Source organism: Neltuma alba, unplaced genomic scaffold (assembly GCF_004799145.2).
Source record: "Neltuma alba isolate B1F8T4 unplaced genomic scaffold, ASM479914v2 tig00000955_pilon, whole genome shotgun sequence".
In the NCBI taxonomy this organism is placed as follows: Eukaryota; Viridiplantae; Streptophyta; class Magnoliopsida; order Fabales; family Fabaceae; genus Neltuma; species Neltuma alba.
The window spans coordinates 27,760-51,098 of record NW_021632271.1 but is presented as its reverse complement, the minus strand read 5'-3'; the positions used below and the strand labels follow the sequence as shown (position 1 = coordinate 51,098).

Genomic DNA, 23,339 nt, shown 5'->3' with positions numbered 1-23,339 from the left:
AAGACTAAGGACATGGGATGGGAGAATGTATGTGACAGATCAAATATCCCCTTATCCTTTTTTAAGAAAACTACCAACCAGGGGGGGGGGGGGAAATCACCAACGCATGAGCAAATCTCTTCCAAAACGAGGACGCAGCCAAACCATTTCTTCAGAACACTTTTTCAGGAGGATTTTTAGATTAGTTCATTTAAAATAATTTTGAGCTATACAAGGAGTAAATATACAAGCGGAGTTCGCATGAAAAAGTTTGATTTCATTGAGACCATTTGCCAAAAAGGGAACATCCAAATTTAATGACGTTTAAATATTTTTAAGTTAAGGTAGATAATCCAAGTTCGATGTCGATAGTAAATATATCTTCTACAATAATGCCACTTTATGTTGTTAACAGATCTTGTGGTGGCGTTTTCCCTTAGCCATTGAGTTTAACGCGTGAATGCGACTTTTGGTTCTCAGAACATGTGCAATGATGAGCGCCGTTATAATAATAAAACTAATCCTTTTGACACGCGTTTGTCTCTTGAACATTTTAATATTGATTAGTCTTGTATTTTTTTTAATCTCTATTGCCTAAGCTCTTGGCTTGCGCGGATGGTTGTGGAAGCTGGCGCCGGCTTTCCGCTCGTCCGTCGCTATCTGATGGGTGTTTATAATTACATGCACTTCTGGCCTACTTGGGCTTATCTACTACTCCTAATTGTTAATTAGTAGTTGCTAATTTAATCATTAGTATTTATAAATTATACAAATTCTATTTTTTTAATATAAGACGACGTTTGAATTTTATTTTGATTCTAGATATAAGACACTAGTCTATTTTATTTTTTATATTTATTTATTTTTTAAAGATAGTTTTTCTAATAATAGTAATTTTAGACTTTTAGCCAATAAACTTGAGTAGTAAAAATATTTTTAAAAAAATAACACCTATTTATTACAAATATCTAACTTAATTTATTTTTTCATTTATTTAAATTAGTTAATTAATTTTTATATTTAGAACAGATTAAATCCAATTGTACGGGGCTTCCGTGGGGCTGCAAAATGCACCAGTGCACAAAATCCCATATCCACAGTATAATAACAGTTCTTACAGCCTAACTTTACAAGGAGAATTACAACGAGGTCCCAAACAAGAAAAACAATTAAAAAACAAGTCCCAGAGGTTGTCATTCTCACTGGCTTGTTATTATAGACTGTTGAGGTTGTTATTGGGACCTTTCTGTAATTATTTCTCTTCTGTGGGATTTGGTTGTAATTCCCCCAACTTTATACCGGCGCCAATACTCGAGTTGTAGTGCTTTTGGCCAGAAAATGAGCAAGAGTTGTTGAATCGTCAAAAAAAAAAATCAACTGAGATTATGCTCTCTCCGTTTTTTTTTTTTTTTCCCTTCAATACAACCGAGATTATACTTTATTATTTTTAGTCGATGGAAAATTTCAGCTGCCAACTTTTTTCTTTTTTTCATTTTTCATTTTTTGCCTTTTAGAAGCCCTTGCCCATTTATTAACTCATCTAAAAATTCAAACAAGTTTTAGATGAATTTCTAAAAATAAAATGAATGTGAGGATAGTTTTATATTAGGACAATACTTTTATCAAATTCTTTATATTCATTGCATCAAGTTATCCAAGCACACGGTATGTCTTATTTTTGAAATATTATCACTTAATTATAAACACACATAAAAACAAACATAGTTATATGTGGTTGAAGAACTTGGACATAAAAAAAAATTAACCTAAATATTTTCTTTTATTTCATGGATAGATTTAATCAAAATTCTCTATGGTCCGTAATATAAAATGCTGGTTGGAATAAAATTATTGTCCAAAATATAAGATGCTGTTAGGATGATTAATGCAATTTTTTCATTTTCACTCCTACTAAATATAAGCTAGAGAGAAGAGCTATGCGAGATAATAAAAGTGTAATATTTAAAGCCACTTTACGATTTTTTAGGAGTAAAATTGAAAAACTATATCATTTTCCGACAAATTTAGCAACTGAATTTTTATTTCTTAGTATGTGTGAAAAACTAATTAACTTTTTACCACCTCTGATCCTTAATATAATACTTAATTGACTAATTTAAGGAGATTTAAAAAGTTAGTTGAGATAATTATCTGTAATGAATAAATATTGTATTTCCTAAAATACCATTACATTGATAGTAATTCCTTAACACATGCAGTTACTATAGGAATTACTTAAGGGCAAACTAAATAAATATTAGAGACAAAATGGATTAAAGTCTTATATTTAAAACCAAATTAAAAGTCGAACTAATTTTTATATTACCTCCAGTCCTAATTATAAGAGCAAGTTAACTAATTTGAGGAAATTAAGGAAAGAAGTTAAGTTAGTTATTTGTAATAAATATGTATTGTCTTTCTTAAAATATCCTTACTAGTTAAGTGTATTGGTTAGAATTATTATTATTAGAAGAATTATATTGAAAAAAATATATAAATATGAGAGACAAAATAGATTAGAGTCTTATATTTAGAACTAAAATAAAAGTCAAATAAGATTTTATATTAAATACTAGAGGTAGTATTAAATACCAAAAGTAGTATATTATAGACTAGAGTGTGCATATTATAGACTGGAGTGTGTATTTACTCTTGAATTACTCTTGATTCTTCTGATTTATAAATAATCTTTAACTTCTGCCCCTGTTCAACGAACGAAGACGAATGCACGATCAGGGAAATTGCACCGCTTCATGATATTTGGTCAAATCATGTCATGGGTGTGAGAAAGAAGTTAAGGTAGTACTCCTCCGATCCTAATTATAAGACTCAATTGACTTATTTGAGGAGATTAAGAAAGTAAGTTAAGTTGGTTATTTATAATAAATAAGTGTTGTCATTCCTAAAATATCCTTGCTAATTAAGTATATTGGTTAAAACTATCATTATTAGAAGGATTATCTTGGAAAAAATGCATAAATATAAGAGACAAAATGGATTGGGTCTTATAATTAGGACCAAATAAAAAGTCAAATTGGGTCTTATAATAAGGATCGGAGGAGTATATTATAGACTAGAGTGCTCTGGTCAAAAAGAAAAAAATACTCATCCGGTCTTTAATATAGGACCCAATTGTTGAGTTGGTTTTGGTTATAAATATAAGACCCATTTCTCATATTTATCAATTTTTTCTAAATTACCCCTATGGATACTCCCTTAACCATAATCAAATAGAAGAGGGAGATGGGGTATTAAGAAAGATGATTATGGTGTTTTAGGAAAAATGTGTCACTTTTCTTATAATTAACCAACTTACCTAACTTTCTTAATCTAATCAAATTAGTTAAATAGATCTTATATTAAGGATTTGAGGAATATTATAGACTAGAGTGTATATTTACTCTTGAATTACTCTTGGTTCTTTTGATTTATAGATGATCTTTAACTTCTGTCCTCGTTAAATGAATGTAGACGAATACATGACCAAATCATGTCATGATTGGGAAAAAGAAGTCAACTATCCCTTTCTCTGCCCATCTTAGTAGACGGGGCCACAGGGGAGTGGATATTCTCCAAGTTTTCTTATTCCACGCCTCTCTTTTTTTCATTATTAGACCAAATTTTAAGGGTTGAGATTTAATATTTTATTTAATAAAACGTAAAATAAATAAATTTAAAATATTAAAATATAATCTGAAACATTGACAACTTTAATCTGATCTATTTCCGATACTAGACTTTTATTAAAGGAGAATTTATTTTGCAAATACTTATAAATTTTCTTAATTTTTAATTATTATTTATGTATTTTTTTCTCTTAATTAAATGTTCCTGTAACTTTACTTTGGTGGGACCGTCATCCTTCGGGTAGAAGCTAACGGATATCACTCATCCCCCTAAAGATGTCAGAATTCAAGACACAAACCTTCCTCTCCTTAACTCATACTATCCCAATTCTTAATACTCCTTTGATCCTTAATATAAGACCCATTTAACTAATTTGATTATATTAAAGAAGTTAGGTAAGTTAGTTAATTATAGGAAAAGTGACACATTTTTCCTAAAACACCATAATCATATTTCTTAATACCTTCTCTCCCTCTTCTACTTGATTATGGTTGAGGGAGTATCCATAGGGGTAATTTAGAGAAAATTGATAAATATGAGAAATGGGTCTTATATTTAGGACCAAAATCAACTCAAGAATTGGGTCCTATATTAAAGACCGGAGGAGTATAAGTGATTTGTAATCTATTTCCGCATAAATGCATTAAATCAGCCCATACCGTCCAGATAGAACTTTACCTTTGTTAAAGTTCTGTCTTTATATTTACAATTCATTCCCACATCGGAATCCAGCTTCTGAAAAAAAAGAAAAGGAAAATATATGCCCGATCGGGGCGGTAATGACATTCAAACGTGGATGTGGATTTTTTTTTTTTTTAAATTTAATGCAACATAGTACGTTAGCAACTAATTAAAAGATAATGCTTAGCATTGGTGAGGATGTGATACTACCCAATGGTCAAAATCAAAGAATAATTCAAGCAGACAATAATCATATAATAGGAGAAACCAACAACCCCCCGCATCATTTCATTCGCACATTCATTAAAAGAAACAAAGAGGCTCATGATCAAGTTGCTCCGAGGTCCTTGTCATCCGGTTCTAATAAATTAGCGACACCTGTATATTTCTTGACTGACTCGCATTGCTTTCCCGTTTGGCTAGCCAAAATGTTGTTTATCCCTCTCGCACCCTTGCAGCACAGTATATGCTTATAAAAGCAGTTAAGTGCCGAATGCTCTTTATAACTTCAACCCTTCAAATGATATTATGATATTGGATGGTTCAAATTCAATTTAAATGTTTTTTATATTTTAAATGAGTTTTTTTTACTTTAATGGACACACAATTTAAAATAAAGAAAATTTATAAATGACATTTTTCCTACAAAATAAATTCATAAATAAAAAACACATATTAAATATTTTAGATTTAAATTATTGAAATCAGATTTTAAATGGTTCAAATTTCTTGAGGTCTCCCTTGATCCTGGATTATTTCCTTCCAAACACACTCATTTATTTAAATGAATAAATGAATCAGGCCCAAAAGAGGAATAGATACATAATTTAAAATAAAAAGAATTTATAAATGAAATTTTTTATATAAAATAAATTTATTAATAACAAACATATATTAAATATTTTATATTTAAATTATTAAAATTAGATTTTAAATGGTTCAAATTTCATGAGGTCTCACTTGATCCTCGATCATTTCCTTCCAAACACGCTCATTTATTTTTTTAAATGAATAAATGAATCAGGCCCAAAAGAGGAAATTGGACTGTTGCTTACTTAAACGACTTGGGCCTGTAGTTCCACACGCTCTCATTACGGGCTCGAGTTTGGGGGCGCGAAAGCGGTTGCAAACTGACGTGTCACAAGGAGAATAACTGCCATCGGAATCGATTCAACGTTACACTACAGTAGCAACCCAGAGGAATCTTTTATATTTCTGTCCTTGCGCTCCGATGATCAATGAACTCTACGCCGAGTATCATTATCGAGTCGACTCGGAATCTCCGTGTTTTTGCTATTTTCTTGTTATTCACAGTCGCCACCGTCAAAGTTTCTCACGTTCTCTATCGATATCTTCAACGAAATTCTAGATTTTCCTCAAATGTTCTCTTCTTCGTCTTCAGTAGATGGCGACGAGGCTCTTCGACGAAGCCGTATCCTTTCAAGCAAGCTCTACCTCGATGTCCCTCAGTTCAAGGTAACCTAGATATACTTGTGTATTCGAGTGCGCTTTAAAGGGAGCTTCTGGACTGAGAATGTGACCTATCAGGCTCCAGTTATCTATTCGAAGTCGTACAATATAGCTTTCCTGGGAATAGAGAAATTGTAAGTAAACATACTTTTCGTCACTTAAACCCAATTGCTTCTGTCCATTATTTTATTTTAGGTTAGGTTGTTGATAATTTAGTTCACTCTGAGAGTTCATATGGTCATTTTTTCTAAATTAAAAAAAAAAAAAAAGTGTCATAAGATTATATTTTGTTGGTATGATTTGGGACAAAGTAGAAGCATTAAAATCTAGATTGTAGATATTGTCACATCATTTTTGGGTATTGTATGGAACAAAAATGAAAAATTAGCTGAGCCACAATTCTGCAGACGCACAAAAAAAGGCGAGACAATTCGATGTTAAAAAGCTTTGTGGGCGGGGGCGGGGCTAATATTTGCTTTTCTTGATATCTCCTCTACTGACACGACCTTTTTCTTACGTGAGAGGGTTTATATTGGTTGCCAATAGTAGTGTCCAGTCCATTGGTGTCGTTAACTGTTACCGATGCAGGCACCCATTTGATTCATCTAAATGGGGAAACATTTGTCGACTCCTTATTGCATCTGGAATTCTAGACAAAAGTTGCATTGTTGAGCCTCAGGAGGCTTCCAAGGATGATCTCCTTGTGGTAATGTCTATCTTACTTGATATGCTTATGAAGCTGCATGCTCCCATCTCCGGAATTTGAATACCCACCCACCCAAAAGTATCAAGTCAATTTTATTTTTCTGTCTTTTAACAGGTACATTCAGAATCTTACTTGAATAGCCTGAAGAATAGTTCGAAGGTTGCTATGATGATTGAGGTATTTTCTATTGGCTTTGAGGCTTGAACCATTTACTTCTTGTCCTCTATACTTTTTGTTGCCCCCTTTTCTCTAATGGCGGTTCTTATTGTCTCTCTTCTATCGAATCATGTGTCCAAACCATTATTCAAACGGCATAAAAATGATGTCTTTTGATTTTGTTATTTTTGTTGGTTCCATTGGGCAACTTGGTTTCGCTTGAGTTTCACAGAATTCTTGCCACTTGGTTGATATTTGTTGAGGCTTCAAATCAAACACTTGATGCAAATTATTTACCTGTTTGAAAAACATAAGCATAGGTACCTCCAGTGGCACTGTTTCCCAATTGTCTGCTGCAGCACAAAGTTCTCTTCCCATTTCGAAAGCAGGTGTTGTGACTTATTTATTTCTTGCAGTTCTTTTAACTTCTCTGAAACTAGGGTCTCACATTTCACCACTTCTCTAATGATAGGTTGGAGGGACTATATTGGCAGCAAAACTTGCAAAGGAAAGAGGATGGGCCATTAACATAGGTGGAGGCTTCCATCATTGTTCAGCAGAAAAAGGAGGTGGATTTTGCGTGTATGCAGATATTTCTCTATGCATCCGCTTTGCTTTTGTTCAATTAAATATATCAAGGTATCTATGCGCTTCTATGCGCTTACAAGTTATTGTTTACTTCTAACTAACACTTGTATGATAACCATTTTTCATCTGCAAAATTTTCAGGGTGATGATCATTGATCTTGATGCACATCAAGGAAATGGTCATGAAATGGACCTTGCCAATGACGGTATGGTCCAAAATTTCTCTCTTTCTGGTATATGAATTTCCCACTCTCGCTGTAATTTGAGTATTTTATGGCAGACCGAGTCTATATCCTGGATATGTACAACCTGGGAATATATCCCTTTGTAAGTCATACGTCCTACGTTTCCCATAAGTTCAGTTTACACTTTAGTATATATATAATCTTGCATTCATAAAATAACTTTTCTTCTCTGCTCCTGCTTCTCATCCATCCGTACTGGTTTCACGCTGCCAAGGTCCTGAGTTTTAACGTACATTTGGTTTATCATTGTACTTTGGTATTGCTCCAAGTTTTATACGCTATTGTGGTGATGGGCTTAGCCTGAAAAGCAAATATCTAAAATTCTTTATTTCTTTCTCCAAGCAGATAGCCATAAACCTATTAATCTGCTGGGACATGAAGCACTGGTATCAAGCTTTTTACCACATCTGCATGACTAATCAAATGTACAGGAAACCATTCTATTGATAGCATTAACCTTTTAATTAGGGATGCTGTCAAGGGACTATCAGACCTAAAAGCCTAAGTATTTTAAAGGAGGGCCATGCAGGGTCATCACCATCAACATCATCATCACTAACCCCCCTCCTCACGGCTTTAAGTGTGGAGAAATTAAACTTGTCATACCCTGTGCTGGATTTTATTGTAACTAGAATGATGGTGTTGGTAAATGCCAATGATTGGACTCCCTATTGTTTGGTCGCTTTAGTACTGTGTGACATAATATTTCAACCCCAATGCTTAAGTTGTTAGGAGAAAAACTAGCAACGTTGCCGTTGTCATCAACATCTCAATAAGTTCCTTGTTTTTTGGCTCTAATAGGTGTTTTTCGTTATTATTTTGGAGGTTAACAAGTAGTAGCAATTTTGAATTAATTCGAGAAGTGCATGTGTTCTGATATGTGGCTGTCATCCACCTAACTCTTCTTTCCTACTTTCCATGTTAGGATTATGAGGCCAGAAGATACATAAATCAGATAGTTGAAGTGGAGGTATATATTCATTGAGTGAACATATTTTATCGTATATGTTTCTATCCGCACATATAATGATAAACTATTATTTCTTCCCTTTCCTTGACAGAGTGGGACACGTACAGAGGATTACCTGCAGAAATTAGACAGAGCACTTGAGGCATGTTAATTCTTGCATTGTTACTGGAACCTTGAATGTCCTATTATATTGGCTGGCTTGAATAATTTACTGCCCAACAATTGTTATGAATATCAATGCAATTTTTAGTATTTTATTCTAGCAAGGGTAGGCAGAATATTTTGTCAAGTTTCTAATTCTAGGTGATCGCCAAAGTTTAAAATGATTGTTTTATGTATTGATTTGTTTCTTTCCATGTAATTAAGATTGCTGGCCATATGTTTGATCCTGAGTTGGTCGTTTATAATGCTGGAACTGACATTCTGGACGGTGATCCATTGGGAAGGTTGAAGGTAATGTCATTCATGGATTCACTTCATTGCAGTATAAGATGAACCCCCTAAACTTTAATAGCTTGGCCATTATTTTCTTGATATGTGGTTTCCTTGAGAAAGTTGTAAGTTGTTAATATGGGATTGCGTTTATTGTTGGTTTTTTCATCATTTTCTACAGTGGTTATTATAATGGTTTGTACATGCAGATCAGTCCTGAAGGAATTGCTCTTCGGGATGAAAAAGTTTTTCAATTTGCGTGTGAGAAGAAGGTTCCAATTGTCATGCTCACATCAGGTCATTCCCCCATCCCCTTTTCCCTCTCCCAAATATAATACGAAACACAAGGGCCCTGAAAACTTTTTTTCATTGGATCCCATGGGCATGAAAACCTTTTATCTCTTAAAAATGACCCGAACCTAAAAATTATAATCACATTAGAATGTGACTGTTTTGCAGTAAAATAGTCATTTTTTTTTCAAGTCACTGCTGAATGACCATATTTATTCTTTTTGCCTGTTGTGTATATTGTTCGGATCTTTTCAGTATCAAATTTGATAGTGAGGGTGTCCCTGATAGTTCGTCCCGATCTTTTCCATATTCCATGCGGAAGTAATTGTATCACTGGCGCCAAGATTACTTATTGTAGAACTTGCACGGAACACTTCTTTTTAAGTGTTTCGTCAACTTATCGCAATGCCTTGCTGGTCTTCCATTTCAGGTGGTTACATGAAGTCCAGTGCAAGAGTCATCGCAGATTCTATAGTCAATCTTTCGAATAGATGTTTGATCGATACTAGACAAAGTTCAAAGTTTAAATAAGATGCTGTGCAATTCCAGGTCCGTGGCCAGAGTTTCCAAAGCATAATCTGGATCAGAATGTTGCTGTATAAGTTGAACTTCAGTGTATAGTTTCCCCCTCCTATAAAGGAGGTGCAATATAGATCTGAGTTGCTAGTTTTTATCTGTTGACGTGAAAATGGAGTCTGCATAAATGAGTTATGTTTAGTGAATAATTTTTCACTTTGAAGCATTCAATCAACTCACCCATCATCTTCCAAAAATCACCTCTGGTTATCACAACAAAATAAAATAAAATAAAATAACCTCTGGTCACCCTTGAAATAGACGATGGCAAGTTAATCACGTGACAACACGTGGGCTCATTTTTCCTTTTTTCAGATCAGAAGACATGAATTATAAATTTACATGCATCATAATTATTTGTTTTTTTTTTTCAATGAACTGCCATATATTAACATAGATTCTCTCTAATGATAAGAGGATCCCTTGAAGAGAGAGACTGTGTTTTACCATTTTCTCCGTTTTAGTGGTTCCTCTACCCACTGAAGTAGGTCTAGATCTGTCATGTATGGTGCAGAATAAGTGTAAAATTGAGATCAAATATCGGAAGGCTCTGCAATACCCAGTTCAGCTCTTCCATGACAGAGTCAATGGCTGTTTGACGGAGGCCATATATCCATTGTTCTTATACTTAACCCCCGCCGAACTTGATGAGCGATGACTATTTCAATGACGCGATGACAAAGTGCATTACCTCAGCATTTGAGGCAGGACATGACTGTTCGGAAGAGAACTTGCTTAGTTTAGCTGAGAAACATGGTTTCTTTGTTCTGTTCATGTCCGCGAGATGATTAAAAAATTGTGCCTAACACGACGTTAGGAATATGCCATCATCTAGTTGATCGGTGGACGTGATCGACCATTACAATGGTTGATTGCTTCATTTGAAAGCGTGAAAAGGTAAATAGCAAAATTTATCAATCAACTCACAGGAATAAATGAGGATGGAAGACAATTGACATGGAGGCAATGAAAAGCTCATGTTCGCACTCACGAGAGGTGACAGACTATGCGGGAGCTGTCGGCCATTGAGATATGAACCGAACAGGGTCCTATCTGAAAACATTTGCGCCTCTTCTCTGATAATTCAGGGACCGATCTGAAAGGATTATGCTAATCAATTCTGGGTCCGATCTTTAAGGCAGTGTTCTTACTTTTTTTTTTTTTTGGACTGAAAGGCGGTGTTCTTACTTTTAATAATGCATGTAAAATCACACGCATTCACGGCTACATACATAAAACTTCATACTCTCTCATGAAATTTAAATTTAATTAATTATAAATATTTTAAGATTTCAGTTTCCAACTTAATTGAATCAGATTAATCAGTCATTTCACATATCCTTTATTTATAAGAATGATAATTAAAATATCCTATTTTTTTCCTTAAATATGGTTACATTATATTTAATAGTTCTTCCATTTAAAAATTAGTTGCCCTTCATGTACTTCAAGGGAGATTAATCCCACCACCACCCCACGAGCAGCAAAGGATGCTCTTCGTTTAAAGAAAATTGTCGTTCATTTTTCTCTCCTATAAGAAATTATATCTTCTTTTTAAATATCATACTAAGAATGACTAAGTTGATGTTAAACTGAATATGAAATATTGATTGTATTTTGAATATCATAGTAAAAATGATTTTACTAGTTTACTTTTTTAGAATATGAATTTTCATAAGAAAACTAATTTCTTACAAAATTATTAAAGAATCAAATCTTTATATATAGAAAATAACAAAAGTAATTTAACAAAATATGATTGGAAATAGTGTCATTTACCTCTTTGGTTGAGTTAGGGAAACATTTAGAGAAAATCCATAGAAACATAGTGAAATTTTTATTATAGTGGAATGTACTAGTTAATTTTTTTTAACAATGTACTTACTCCAATCTTTAATATAAGAGTTAATTGACTAATTTGAATAGATTAAGAAAATTAGTTATATTAGTTATTTGTAACAAATAGATATTTTTCCTAAAATATTGTTACTAGTCAAGTGTGTTGGTTAAAGCTATTATTATTATAAAAACTATTTTAAAAAAAATAAATAAACATGAGAAATAAAGTAGATTGGAGTTTTATATTTAAAATCAAAATAAAAATCAAACAAGCTTTTATATTATGATCCAAAAGTAGTACTAATTATTCTTTTTTCTGTTTTTCTCATTTTCCTTTGTTTATAAAGCCATTTTACGCTATTCATTCTTGTCATAACCTTTTATATCATTTTCATGCATGTACATTCTTTCCAATAACTTCCATATGATGTAAAAACTGTGGTTGCTAATTAAATAGGAATATATATGGGAAAATAAAATAGTGTGATTATATTAACCACCTGAATTTAAAATTGCTAGCCGGATCAAGGACCAGGATTTTACAAAATAACCACCGGAGAAAAGGGTAGCATCGTCAAACGTTGATTTTGCGGCAAGTTGTCGTGCAATAAATTATGACTGCAAGTTGACCCTTCACCTCCCTGTCTCCCTGGTCCTCGTTGTTCTCACTTCTCAACTGCCCTCATCCTCTCTCGGCTGTTCCGTCGGAGGACGCTGGTCACCACCTCAGAATCCGCTGCTAAACGGCGCTGTTCTCCTTATCATACGGTCGCCGGCGCAGCAATGTCGAGAAGTAGATCCCCATCGTCCTCTTATCACTGTCAATTGCTCGTCGTATTTATTCTTTTACTTCCTTTCTTCTCACTTGCTTTAAGGCCAGTTGTACCGGATCGGCTTGACCTTGTCAATATAACTGAGTCCAATGTCTCTCTGTCCCGGCCAAGAGAGGGCAGCTTCGCTGACATGATTGATCGAGCTCTGGAGCACGAGTTCACTGAGCACGATCAAATTGAAGGTTCCTGGATTCGAGTTCCTTTTGTCTGTGTAACAGTTTTTGAAAATTATCTATTTCAGCTTGATTGTATGCTTCCTGAGGATTTCTTATGAAATCTTTACTATGCTATTCGTGCCATTCTATTTAATCTCTCCAGATCATGAAATCTGATCTGTGAACATGAGCCATTTCCATGTCCTCTCTGCTCTTTGATATTTCCCTGGTAAAAGGAAGATTTTTCTAAATCCAAATTATGTGCTCAGCTATTTTGATGCAGCTTATTATCTTGCATGTCATCTCTTCTCTTTTCCTTTCGGGCGCGCGCGCATTAATTTTCATACTTGATATATGTAATTGGAGAAATTTCAAATATGTATATCGTTACATTTATGTTGTCCTTTTGCCTCTTCGTGCCAGCAGTACCTGATAAAGGAGGCTTTAACAACAGTGTAGCAGAACAGCAGGTTTGTTATATCGTGATCCTTGATTTCAAAATTTGAATAATGATAATATCTTGATTCTATTTGAGATTATTACATTTGTTGATGAGATTGGAAACCATTATATTACGAAGAACACGCATTTCACATTTGCTTCATGAGTCATATTCTGTGACCAACATTGAATCGTCTTCATATGGTATTTTCCGCGAGGAAAGTGCGAACGTAGATTCTTTGAATTTGTTATATCTCTGGTGTGCACGTCTCTCCTTGCTTTGTGATGTGAATTTTTCAAAAGAGTCGATCTGGCTGGGCTTCCAGCCCTTAGTTTGTGGTTCCCTAGGCTTTAATCTTCTCAATTCCACTTCCATTCTATCAATATGTTAGATTTTCTGAGTTTGATAGGATGCTGAGTGTTTTTCATTGCCTTATGTGTGGACCAGGCAGTGCTGGAAACGGTGGCCAGAGTTAAGCCAAAAAAGAATGACACGAAAGAAGAAAAGTACATATTTCAAGTTTTAAATTAGTTTGAGTGTATCTTCCAATCGCACGAATTGGCTTTCTGCAATTGAGCACTTAGTACGTACTTTTGTTTCAATACGGATAAGTATGCTTTTCTATTCTAACAGGTCATTTCAATTCCATCAAGTATTCAATTTGGACAATGATAATAGAGCCGAAGATACCCCCATGTTAATAGATCGGAAGGTGAGGTGACAAGTTTATAGGTTTTCCCTTTTAGTGATATTCAATTGGATGTGTAAATTCTAAATTCATAAATTATACGCTTTTCTTACAGGACAATGTATTTATAATTTCTAACTTTAAATCCAAGTATCCAGTGCTGCAGCTAGATTTAAGGTAAATTTAATTAACTCTCTCTGTTTTCTAAATACGTAGACTTGACTACTGATGTGAACTTGTTTTAACGATTGCATTGTAGATTAATTTCAGACCTTGTAGTTGCAATTGTTTCAGCAACTTGTGGCGGTGTTGCATTTGCCTTTGCTGGACAACCGGTCTGAACATTCTTGTTTTGAATTTAAATCTTGAGAACTGCAATCTTTGGTTATGCTGTAACATCTTTTTGCTAGAACTCTAACATAACAACCCCAAACTATAATTTGACAGGTTATTACTGGATATCTGCTAGCAGGCTCTGTAGTTGGACCTGGGGGTTTTAACTTCATCAGTGAAATGGTGCAGGTAAAAGAAATGTCAAAGTCTCTCTTCACCTTTTTGTTTATATTTATCAAGATGGGTCTATCTACATCTTTGGTTCACTTCAGTTGGACTTTGTTTTTGTGATGTTCTTAATGCGTGAGAAAAGATGATCGTAACACCTGACGAAATGCTGGATATTTATGGGCGACAAACTTGAAGCTCTGTTTCTTGTCCAATTATCTTTTATGCATTACGTATGTAGGTGGAAACTGTGGCTCAATTTGGTGTAATATTTCTTCTGTTTGCATTGGGCCTGGAGTTCTCCATGACCAAGGTTGGCTTATGCTTCTGATTACTTTTTCTTTCCTGTTATGCATTTATGCAGTAACTCTGAATTAACTACCTTGTACCTCTATAATTTCAGCTTCGAGTTGTTCGAGCAGTTGCTGTTCTAGGAGGCCTACTTCAAATTTTTTTATTTATGTGCTTATGTGGAGTTGCAGCCTTGGTATTATTTTTTATGTTTTTAATTTACACTCTTTGAGCTTTCGCTTTGTTATTCGTCTTTATCACATTCAATTACTTATCATGAGATTCAAATTGTAGAAATCCACTTTTATCATCACAAGACGTTCATGCCATATTTTTTGGTTGCTATCTAATTTATTAACTACTTAAATTGCCTTATTGTCTTTCTTTTTCTTTTTGGATAAAGCTTTTGTCATCCTTTTTGTACAAAGAGGCTCTGATTCAAAAACCAAATGGTCAGCGACATATTGATTAATATGAAGCATTTAAGTGCTTGTTAATTGAATCAAGGATCTTCAAAAGCCCCAAAATTAAGTAAAAATTGGTTGTTTTAACTTGCAGTAACCCAAATTTTGTGGGAAAAATTGAGTGACATGATAAACGAGGTATAAGTTTTTGCATCTTCTCATTATCTATCTTCTTTCTGGGATGTTTTCTCTTCTATATTTTGCAAACTTTGTGATGCTTGATGCTCATGGAAACGTAGAATGCTTGACAAGTAACACGGATAGGGGAAAAAAAACATTTTCCCCCCCATAAAAATATAATGTAAAATATTTTAAGCCTAAGTGGTGGAACTATGATCAACTTAGTCATGAATTCTGATGGTAGCTGGTGTGTTCATTTTGTTACCTCTTTTCCACCTTATATCTCATGCATAATTTGATTGTCTTTTTTTCTATCAAGTAAATATCTCTTCTACAAGGACGAGTGGACTTTGATGTTTAGTATTCTAAACTCCATCACCCTTGTTGTGCTATATGCAGTTATGTGGTGGTAAAGCTTCAGAGGGAGTCTTTGTTGGTTCTTTTCTTTCTATGTCTTCAACTGCAGTGGTATGTTGAGACTTTATCTGATCATATTCCTATATTGCAGTTTTGAGGATGCATTTTGGGATTCCAATAAATTGATTGTTTGTTTTGTAACTATTAACTGTGTCCAGGTCTTAAAGTATTTGATGGAAAAGAATACCACTAACGTCCTTCATGGACAAGTCACAATTGGGACACTTATTTTGCAGGTATTTGTTTGTGGATGAAATTGTTTTTCTTCTTTCTCATGCTTTATTCATTTCTGCATTCTCTATTTTGCCTATATAGACAACGAACAACTTCATCATATGTTCTATTAATTCTTGTGAAGTTCTTTTGCCTTAAAGGATTGTGCTGTTGGACTGCTATTTGCATTGCTTCCAGTTCTTGGTGGCACCTCAGGTGTTCTTCATGGGGTGATATCCATGACGAAACTGTAAGTACAGAACATCTGAAATCTTCAGCTTTTATGGAATCTTTCACAACTTGACCGCTTGTTGTACCCGAATTAATGTAATTATAATTTATTGTCAGTGTAGCATTAAATACTTCTGCTGTATACGTATGTAGTTAATTTATCATATCATCACTTTTGAATTACATGGTGCCTTAATCAGTTAATCTAATTTTTTGTACATTGAAGTGAGGAGCACCTTGATCTAATAGGAAGATTATACTTGTGCCTGATCCTTTGAAATTTGAAAATGTGTTGCTGTTAACATAAACTATTCAGTGGCACATATTTGCTTATGTTTTATATGGTAATTTGACTTTGATATTGGGTTTATTTGGTTTAACAAATGACTACCTAATACTAGCTCTACTTTGCCTGGAATTCAAATTTAGCGTGACAGATTTTTTACATGTCTTTGAAGTTGAAACAGCTTGGAACCTCTTTAAAATGTTAGAGCAGTTTGATTGTGTATTCAATCGATTGTCTGACATAACATACCCTCTAGAGCTTTTATGTGACATTTCCGTGGTGTGCCTTTCCTTGTACAGGTTAGTGACGCTGATTGCGTTCCTCTCAGTTCTGTCAATTTTGTCTCGTACTTTCCTTCCATGGTTACTTAAACTAATGATGAGCCTATCATCACAGGTCTGTATTATATCCTACTTTAAGCTTGCCATCACTTATGAAAATTGAGTTGGAATTAGGTTCTTCAGAAAGTTTTACCATTTGATTATGTATTTTTCTTTGAGTGGTATCATGATAACCTCCTGTTTGTGCAGACAAATGAACTCTATCAGCTGGCATCGGTTGCATTCTGCTTACTTGTAGCATGGGTTTGTTCACCTCCTAAATCTTCATCTCACTATAGTTGTGCTGTTAGAAATAGGGAATGATAGAAAAGTGGGAGCATATCCACTTCCTCTCTTAACACCTTCATTTTTCTTCTTCCTCCTCCTTTCTTTTTTGTTCTCTCTACCTCTTCCTTACTGCACTATATGCTGGCCATTTGTGGGCTGTTAAGAATGGAGATTTAAGTGTCTAGGGTGCACTTTCTTCCATTGCTTGAGTTTAGTATCTTGTATTCTTCCCCCGCTAATACCATATATGCATGCTATTTCGTGTCAAGTTCCTTGTATTTGATTGTTTTTATGTTTTCAGTGTAGTGATAAGCTGGGACTAAGTCTAGAATTGGGTTCATTTGCTGCTGGAGTGATGATTGCAACCACTGATCTAGCTCAACATACACTAGAGCAAGTAAGGATGCATCTCCAAATTCAGAAATTATTATGAGCAGGGAATTTGTAACGTCTCTGTTAAGCTATAATATGTCTTTTTTGGTTTTGAGGAGACATGGCAGGCTTATCGACATAAATTGTCGCTGGAAATCTGTGAGACGTATAGACATAGCAAATCTAGAATTTAAGTTATTTTATAATTATATTTAATTTTAATTTGAAAACTCGGGAATTTAGTTGGATTAGGATTTAATAAGATTTGCCTTTTGTTTTAGCTCTATCTTATCTTTTAGGATTTATTAGATTTAGATTGTTGTTATTATTATTTTAGATAATCGATATCTCTCTCAGTTTCCTTCTATTTTTACCCTCTCTTCTGAAATTTTCTCCCCCTCTCCCCCACCCTTCACCGTCTTACATCAGTAGTGTAATTTAATCATCCGCAATGGGGGGTCAGGATGGTGGCCATATGTGGAATCCATGCGAGTCCCATGCCTATAGATGCGATCCTGGCTCTCTGTTGTAAACTCTCCAAGTGCATGATAGAATGGCTTGTATAGAGAGTGAAAGCGATGTTTGTAAGTATTTTTTAAAAAAATTGTGTTCATTAATTCTGCATAGTGGATGATTTTTTTTCCTCATCATGTGCAGGTTTAAATTGTTGAGATTTTTATATAGAGCTCGTGCATTTTCTTTTATCTATACTCTGTTATCTTCCACTTCTTTTTGCCATTATTGTTTGATCTTAGCCGTACAATCTTTTTCTCACCTGCCTAAGAAAAATGGCAAAACTTTGCTGATTAGTTCAAGAATCTAAGCTCTTAGCTAACGGTAATGTTTGGTGTTCGTAAAAGCATTTGGAAGGAACCTGACCCCTGTTGCTCAATAATTGTGCAGATTGAACCTATTCGCAATCTTTTTGCTGCTCTTTTCCTTGCCAGCATTGGAATGCTGATCCATGTTCACTTCCTCTGGAGCCATGTTGATATATTGCTGGCATCTGTTATTTTGGTCATTGTTGTGAAAACTGTCGTAATTGCTGCTGTCGTGAAGGGGTTTGGATACAACAACAAGACTTCAGTTCTTGTAAGAAATATGAAGTGATTTGAAGGTTATACTGTTATCTTTCCATCTTCTAGTATCTGAGATACATGAATTCATGAATATTTATAGGTTGGAATGTCAATGGCTCAAATTGGAGAATTTGCTTTCGTTCTTCTCAGCCGTGCTTCGAATCTTCATCTAGTGGAGGTTAGTGCAAAAATGACTTTGCGTTGTGTGACATTCAGTTGCTTCATGTTCTTGTGACATAAAAGAAATGACCTTGCTGCTATTGCGGTGACTGTGGCCATCGTATTTAAACCTCTTTAAAATTCTGGAGTTTACATGCTTGGACAAGTTAGATCTGTTTAACCCACGTGTGTTGATGCCCACCGAAACCTGAATGCGTAAATATCAAGAATCAGCATGGACTTTAATGCAAATCTATTTTCAGGGCAAACTGTATCTGCTTCTTCTTGGGACCACAGCTCTAAGTCTGGTATGTAATATTTTTTATTTGTTTGAATTAACATTTACTCGCATATTAGTTGTTTGATCTACAATGAATGTTAAAAAGTGAAACAACGTAAATACTATACCCAACTTCACATTATATTATACGAAACCTTGTATAGTATTTCAGTGCTTGGTGTTACTGATGTCTTTTGTGAAGTTATAATCCCATTAATAACTCATTTACCTCATTTCTGCAGGTTACTACTCCTTTACTTTTCAAGCTAATCCCTGCTGTAGTGCATCTTGGTGTGCTATTGAGGTGGTTCTCTCCTGACAGTTTAGTGGAGGTAATCATTTATTCTTAAAATTTCAGTTTTTAACCGATATATCTGCTGTCTTATATGTCCCTTCTGAATGTAGATGGGATTTAAGGTCGATGCCCTCCGGTCAGAAAGTGGTAAGCAGAGGATCATTTTGATGGACCAAGAAGCACATGATTCTTAGCACTATTCTGGACAAGGGATTTCCACAATTGCATGTTAAGTTTTGACGGGGTTCTCCACGGTGTTCAAAAGAAAACTAACCTAACTAACTGCGACTTCTTTCTCGAGTCATTTGAACTTTTTCCTTGGTGAATACTTGTGTACGTAACTGACCAGCAATCAAGGCATCATCCAAACCCCAGTAATGGAAGAGCAGGGGAAGATGGAGGATAAAAGAGTTAAAGAAAGTTAACTGACAAGAAGGCCTACGGTTGAAGTTATCGGGCTGCCATTCATTCTTGTACTCTACGTTACATTCTTTTTTTTTTTTTTTGGGTTTTTGGGTTGGCGGGGAGTGTTTGTAAATGTATTATATGGTTTTGTTTTTTTATGATGTAATTTGAAAGGGAATTAGCCGTCGTGCTTGTTAATTTCTGATAGCGTAGTCTGAATATATCAAATGCTTCTTTTCTAGCCGCTTCCCCGCTGTCAAGTGTTAATTGTATGATTCGGTCTTTTTTTTTTTTGGGGGGGGGGGGGGGGAGGGTTTCCCACCCATATTTAGCGTTCGCATTCGGTGCTCAGCAGTATGCTGAGCACCGAGTGCTCATCACGGAAACGACGCCGTTTACGTAAATGAAGGTGACGTCATTTCAATCTACGCGATAGACGGCCTTCCATTCCCACGTTCTCACACACCTTCACTCCATTTCCTTTCTCACGCCTCTTTCTCATTCCCGCGTCCATTCCAAATATCCCGCCAACCTGAAACCAAAGCCAATGAGGAGATGGATTGTGTAGAAATAGAGAGGGGAGACAAGAGAGACTGGTTGGAGATAATGGAGGAGGATGAAGGAATGGAAGGATTGTTGGACACTGTTACTGTACCAGAAAAAGAAAACAGAGATGGACTACATGAAGCTCGACTTAAAGAGGGAGAAGGAAGAGACGTTGGACCCAGGGAAGAAAGAAGGAACGGGTAATTTTTTTTCCTATTGAATCTTGCCTAAAAAGTAAATCCAAATCTGATATTATATATATATATATATATATTGAAGGGACCACCATGTATGTGCTCACCGAAACAGAGTATCCATTTGGAATGTTGGAATGTGCCAAAAAGCAATGGGTGTCTAATTACTATATATATATATATATATATATATTGAAGGGACCACCATGTGCTCACCGAAACATATCATCTATTTGGAATGTTGGAATATGCCAAAAGCTCACCGAAACATATAATCTATTTGGAATGTTGGAATATGCCAAAAAGCTCTCGGTGTCTAATTACAATATATATATATATATATATATGTATATGGGAAAACTAATTTGGAGGTGAAGTTTATTCTGACAAAAGAGGTGAAGTTTTTTTTCCCAATTCATAAAAAATCTTGTGAATTGTTTTTTATTTAGTGCAATTTTAATTAACAAACGCATTCATTTTTTTTAAAGTAGAACATTCCATTTATGTGGTCCACCGAGGAGGAATTTTGTCAGATATGTTGAACCGTATGGATTAATACACTAACAATCCATTTTGATGCATATATGTGTTTGTGTATATATGATATTTAGAGTTCAATGTGAAATAAATGAAATTATTATTTTAGTTTTTCTATTTATTTTAAAAAAATGAAGTTATGATATGTTTTAAATATATAAGGATTTTGTTGTGTACAGGAACTTTACAATGGAGGATGAATTGAAACCCAAAATAGGAAAAGAGTTTGGAAGCTGGGACGAAGCATGGGAATTTTGGCGAGATTATGCTAGAAGAACTGGTTTTGGGGCTAGAAAGTATAATGGTACAAAAAGCAGAAAAGATGGATCACTTATTACATATAGATATGTGTGTTCTAAAGAGGGTATTCGAAAAGAAGGTAAACAGGAGACATATTCTTCTAAGTACCGAGCAGAAACAAGGACTAACTGCAAGGCAAAAATGATAGTATCTATTGTTGATCAGAGGCATAAAATTACTAAATTTGATGAAGAGCATAATCATCCCCTTCACACACAAGAAACTGTGCACTTGTTAGCATCTCAAAGAAACTTATCAGAAGTTGATGCTTATGGAATTGAGCTAGCAAGAAAGTCTGGACTTCAACAGAAGGCTACATTTGATTTAATGAGTACATATGCCGGAGGCAAAGCAAATCTTGGATATACTCAAGTTGATATGCAAAATTATTTGCAATCTAGAAGGCAAAAAAGTATGAAATACGGAGAGGTAAGATGTCTGTTTGAATATTTTCAAAAGCAGCTTGCAGCGAATCCTGCATTCTACCATAAATATCAGGTGGACACAGAAGAAGAAATTACTAATGTGTTTTGGGCGGATGCTGGAATGCTAATAGATTATGCACTTTTTGGTGAGGTTTTATCTCTAGATACAACATTTTGTACAAACCGTGATCATCGACCTCTTGCAATATTTTCTGGCTTTAATCATTACAGAAGTGTAGTCATTTTTGGTGCAGCATTGTTGTATGACGAGACCACTGTGTCTTTCAAGTGGCTATTAGAAACTTTCCTGGAAGCTCATATGCAGAAAAAGCCTAAAACTGTGTTTACAGATCAAGATCAAGCAATGGCAAGAGCTTTGAGTGAAATTCTTCCTGATACAAAGCATTGTTTATGCACTTGGCATTTAAAGCAAAATGGTATTAAACACCTTGGAAATTTAATGAAAGATGGGTCACATTTTTTGACCGACTTCTGTAAATGCATGTCTAAAATTTCAGAGGAAGAAAAGTTTGAAGAAGCATGGAGCCAATTAATATCTTCTTATGATGTCCACAACAATCCATGGTTGACTTCCATGTATAATATCAAAGAGAAATGGGCTTGGTGCTATGTAAAGAATGCTTGCACATTAGGCATGAGAAGTACACAGCTTAGTGAAAGTGTGAATGCTGATGTAAAAAGATGCACAACTCCAAATTTAGATATCAATGAATTCTTTACCACTTTTGACAAAGTTGTTTCAGAGAAGCGAGACAAGGAATTGAAACTTGAGTTTGATTCCCGGCAAAAAATTCCTAGGATGGTCAATCAGAGTGCGCCTATATTGCGTCAACTTGTGCTAACTTATACCCCTGGTGCATTTGACATGTTCCAAGCACAATGGGATCTCCAATTCTCTGTGATGTTAACTCAACGTGATGAAAATGGACCATTATACATATACATTGCCCACATGATTGATGAAGAAGGGGAATGGAGAATTGAGTTTAAACCTGATACACATGAAATATCTTGCACTTGTGGAATGTTTGAAACCACTAGGATATTGTGCTGTCATGCATTGAAGGTGTATGAGTCAAATGATGTGAGAATTATGCCTGAGCAATACATTATTAAGCGATGGACCAGGGAAGCAAGGAGTGGTGTTGTGTATGATGTTAGGGGGAGTGAGATACAAAGAGATCCTAAACTTGAAATCACACGAAGATTTAGACACTTAATGTATAAGATGGTAAGATTGGCAACAAATGCGGCAAAGACTCATGAAAGTTTTGAGTGTGTTGACAAATACATCACTGAGATAGAAAATAAAGTTCCGAACAATAATGAAGATGTTCTTAACCCAAGTATAGCACCAATGGGAGGGTCAGAAAATATTCCTAAGGGATTCAAAAAGAGAGAAGGGAAAAAAAGAAAGCGGCGATGGAAAGGTTGGGAGGAAAAAAATTTAATGATTAGAAGACGACTTACAAGAGAGCAAGAGGTAATTAATTTTATTTAATTTACATTTATACAAAAGAAAAAAGTGTCACTGGTTTTATATTTGTTTTTTCTATAGGGCATTCAAGAGGCTTCAGCATCAAGGAAAAGAAGAAAAGATTCAAAAAAAGAAGATGCACCAACACATGAGACTCTACCATTTCAGGCTACAACAATTTTAACAGAACCTACACAAATGCAAGATTCAACATTGTCATACCTATCATCTCCAACTCAATCTGTTTTTCCACTACCCACTTCCCAACCATTGTCGTTTACAAGTTTATTAATGGTAAGAATCAATAAATTAGTTACTGCTAATAATTAAATGTAGTTATCATACCATTAACCCATAATCATTGATATTCGAAAATCCAGGCAGCTGAAGAAAAAGAAATCTCATCACTTGAAGTCATAGACATTGCTGCAAATTATTCA

General features: G+C 34.7%; 3 protein-coding genes across 4 annotated transcripts; all 3 read left to right on the top strand.

Moving 5' to 3' along the window:
- The first annotated feature begins 5,497 nt into the window (after positions 1-5,497).
- Positions 5,498-9,896, top strand: LOC114749177 (histone deacetylase 2). 2 transcript variants are annotated; one of them, XM_028937674.1, is made up of 13 exons: positions 5,534-5,763; positions 5,836-5,891; positions 6,346-6,463; positions 6,578-6,640; positions 6,940-7,008; positions 7,092-7,258; positions 7,349-7,413; positions 7,488-7,534; positions 8,378-8,422; positions 8,514-8,564; positions 8,789-8,875; positions 9,064-9,151; positions 9,576-9,896. In XM_028937674.1, the coding sequence occupies exons 1-13, from the start codon at positions 5,668-5,670 to the stop codon at positions 9,674-9,676; spliced, it is 1,053 nt and encodes a 350-aa protein (XP_028793507.1). In that variant the 5' UTR covers positions 5,534-5,667; the 3' UTR covers positions 9,677-9,896. The 2 variants fall into 2 exon arrangements, with proteins under 2 accessions (XP_028793502.1, XP_028793507.1); XM_028937669.1 differs by lacking the exon at positions 6,346-6,463 and having other exon boundaries at positions 5,498-5,763.
- A 2,319-nt stretch (positions 9,897-12,215) lies between these two features.
- On the top strand, positions 12,216-19,657 carry LOC114749166 (K(+) efflux antiporter 6-like). Its single transcript, XM_028937662.1, has 21 exons — positions 12,216-12,353; positions 12,441-12,575; positions 12,975-13,018; positions 13,438-13,496; positions 13,624-13,702; positions 13,794-13,855; positions 13,938-14,013; positions 14,126-14,200; positions 14,421-14,492; positions 14,583-14,666; positions 15,454-15,522; positions 15,630-15,707; positions 15,846-15,934; positions 16,501-16,597; positions 16,732-16,785; positions 17,111-17,206; positions 18,085-18,273; positions 18,361-18,438; positions 18,683-18,727; positions 18,942-19,031; positions 19,105-19,657. Exons 1-21 carry the CDS (start codon positions 12,344-12,346, stop codon positions 19,186-19,188), a joined length of 1,665 nt encoding a protein of 554 aa, XP_028793495.1. The 5' UTR covers positions 12,216-12,343; the 3' UTR covers positions 19,189-19,657.
- Positions 19,658-19,954: 297 nt separating this feature from the next.
- On the top strand, positions 19,955-23,319 carry LOC114749159 (protein FAR1-RELATED SEQUENCE 5-like). Its single transcript, XM_028937652.1, has 3 exons — positions 19,955-20,145; positions 20,856-22,787; positions 23,280-23,319. Exons 1-3 carry the CDS (start codon positions 19,955-19,957, stop codon positions 23,317-23,319), a joined length of 2,163 nt encoding a protein of 720 aa, XP_028793485.1.
- The last annotated feature ends 20 nt before the right edge of the window (positions 23,320-23,339 follow it).

What these genes read in the sequence shown, in the direction of transcription:
- LOC114749177 (XM_028937669.1), top strand. Translation starts at nt 5,526, where the DNA reads ATGAACTCTACGCCGAGTATCATTATCGAGTCGACTCGGAATCTCCGT. An exon ending in AATGGACCTTGCCAATGACG is followed by an intron (nt 7,414 to 7,487) that starts GTATGGTCCAAA and finishes ATTTTATGGCAG; the next exon opens with ACCGAGTCTATATCCTGGAT. An exon ending in ATCAGATAGTTGAAGTGGAG is followed by an intron (nt 8,423 to 8,513) that starts GTATATATTCAT and finishes TTTCCTTGACAG; the next exon opens with AGTGGGACACGTACAGAGGA.
- LOC114749166 (XM_028937662.1), top strand. An exon ending in TTGGGACACTTATTTTGCAG is followed by an intron (nt 15,708 to 15,845) that starts GTATTTGTTTGT and finishes TTTGCCTTAAAG; the next exon opens with GATTGTGCTGTTGGACTGCT. An exon ending in GGACCACAGCTCTAAGTCTG is followed by an intron (nt 18,728 to 18,941) that starts GTATGTAATATT and finishes TCATTTCTGCAG; the next exon opens with GTTACTACTCCTTTACTTTT.
- LOC114749159 (XM_028937652.1), top strand. Translation starts at nt 19,955, where the DNA reads ATGGATTGTGTAGAAATAGAGAGGGGAGACAAGAGAGACTGGTTGGAG. An exon ending in AGGGAAGAAAGAAGGAACGG is followed by an intron (nt 20,146 to 20,855) that starts GTAATTTTTTTT and finishes TGTTGTGTACAG; the next exon opens with GAACTTTACAATGGAGGATG. An exon ending in AGTATAGCACCAATGGGAGG is followed by an intron (nt 22,788 to 23,279) that starts GTCAGAAAATAT and finishes TCGAAAATCCAG; the next exon opens with GCAGCTGAAGAAAAAGAAAT.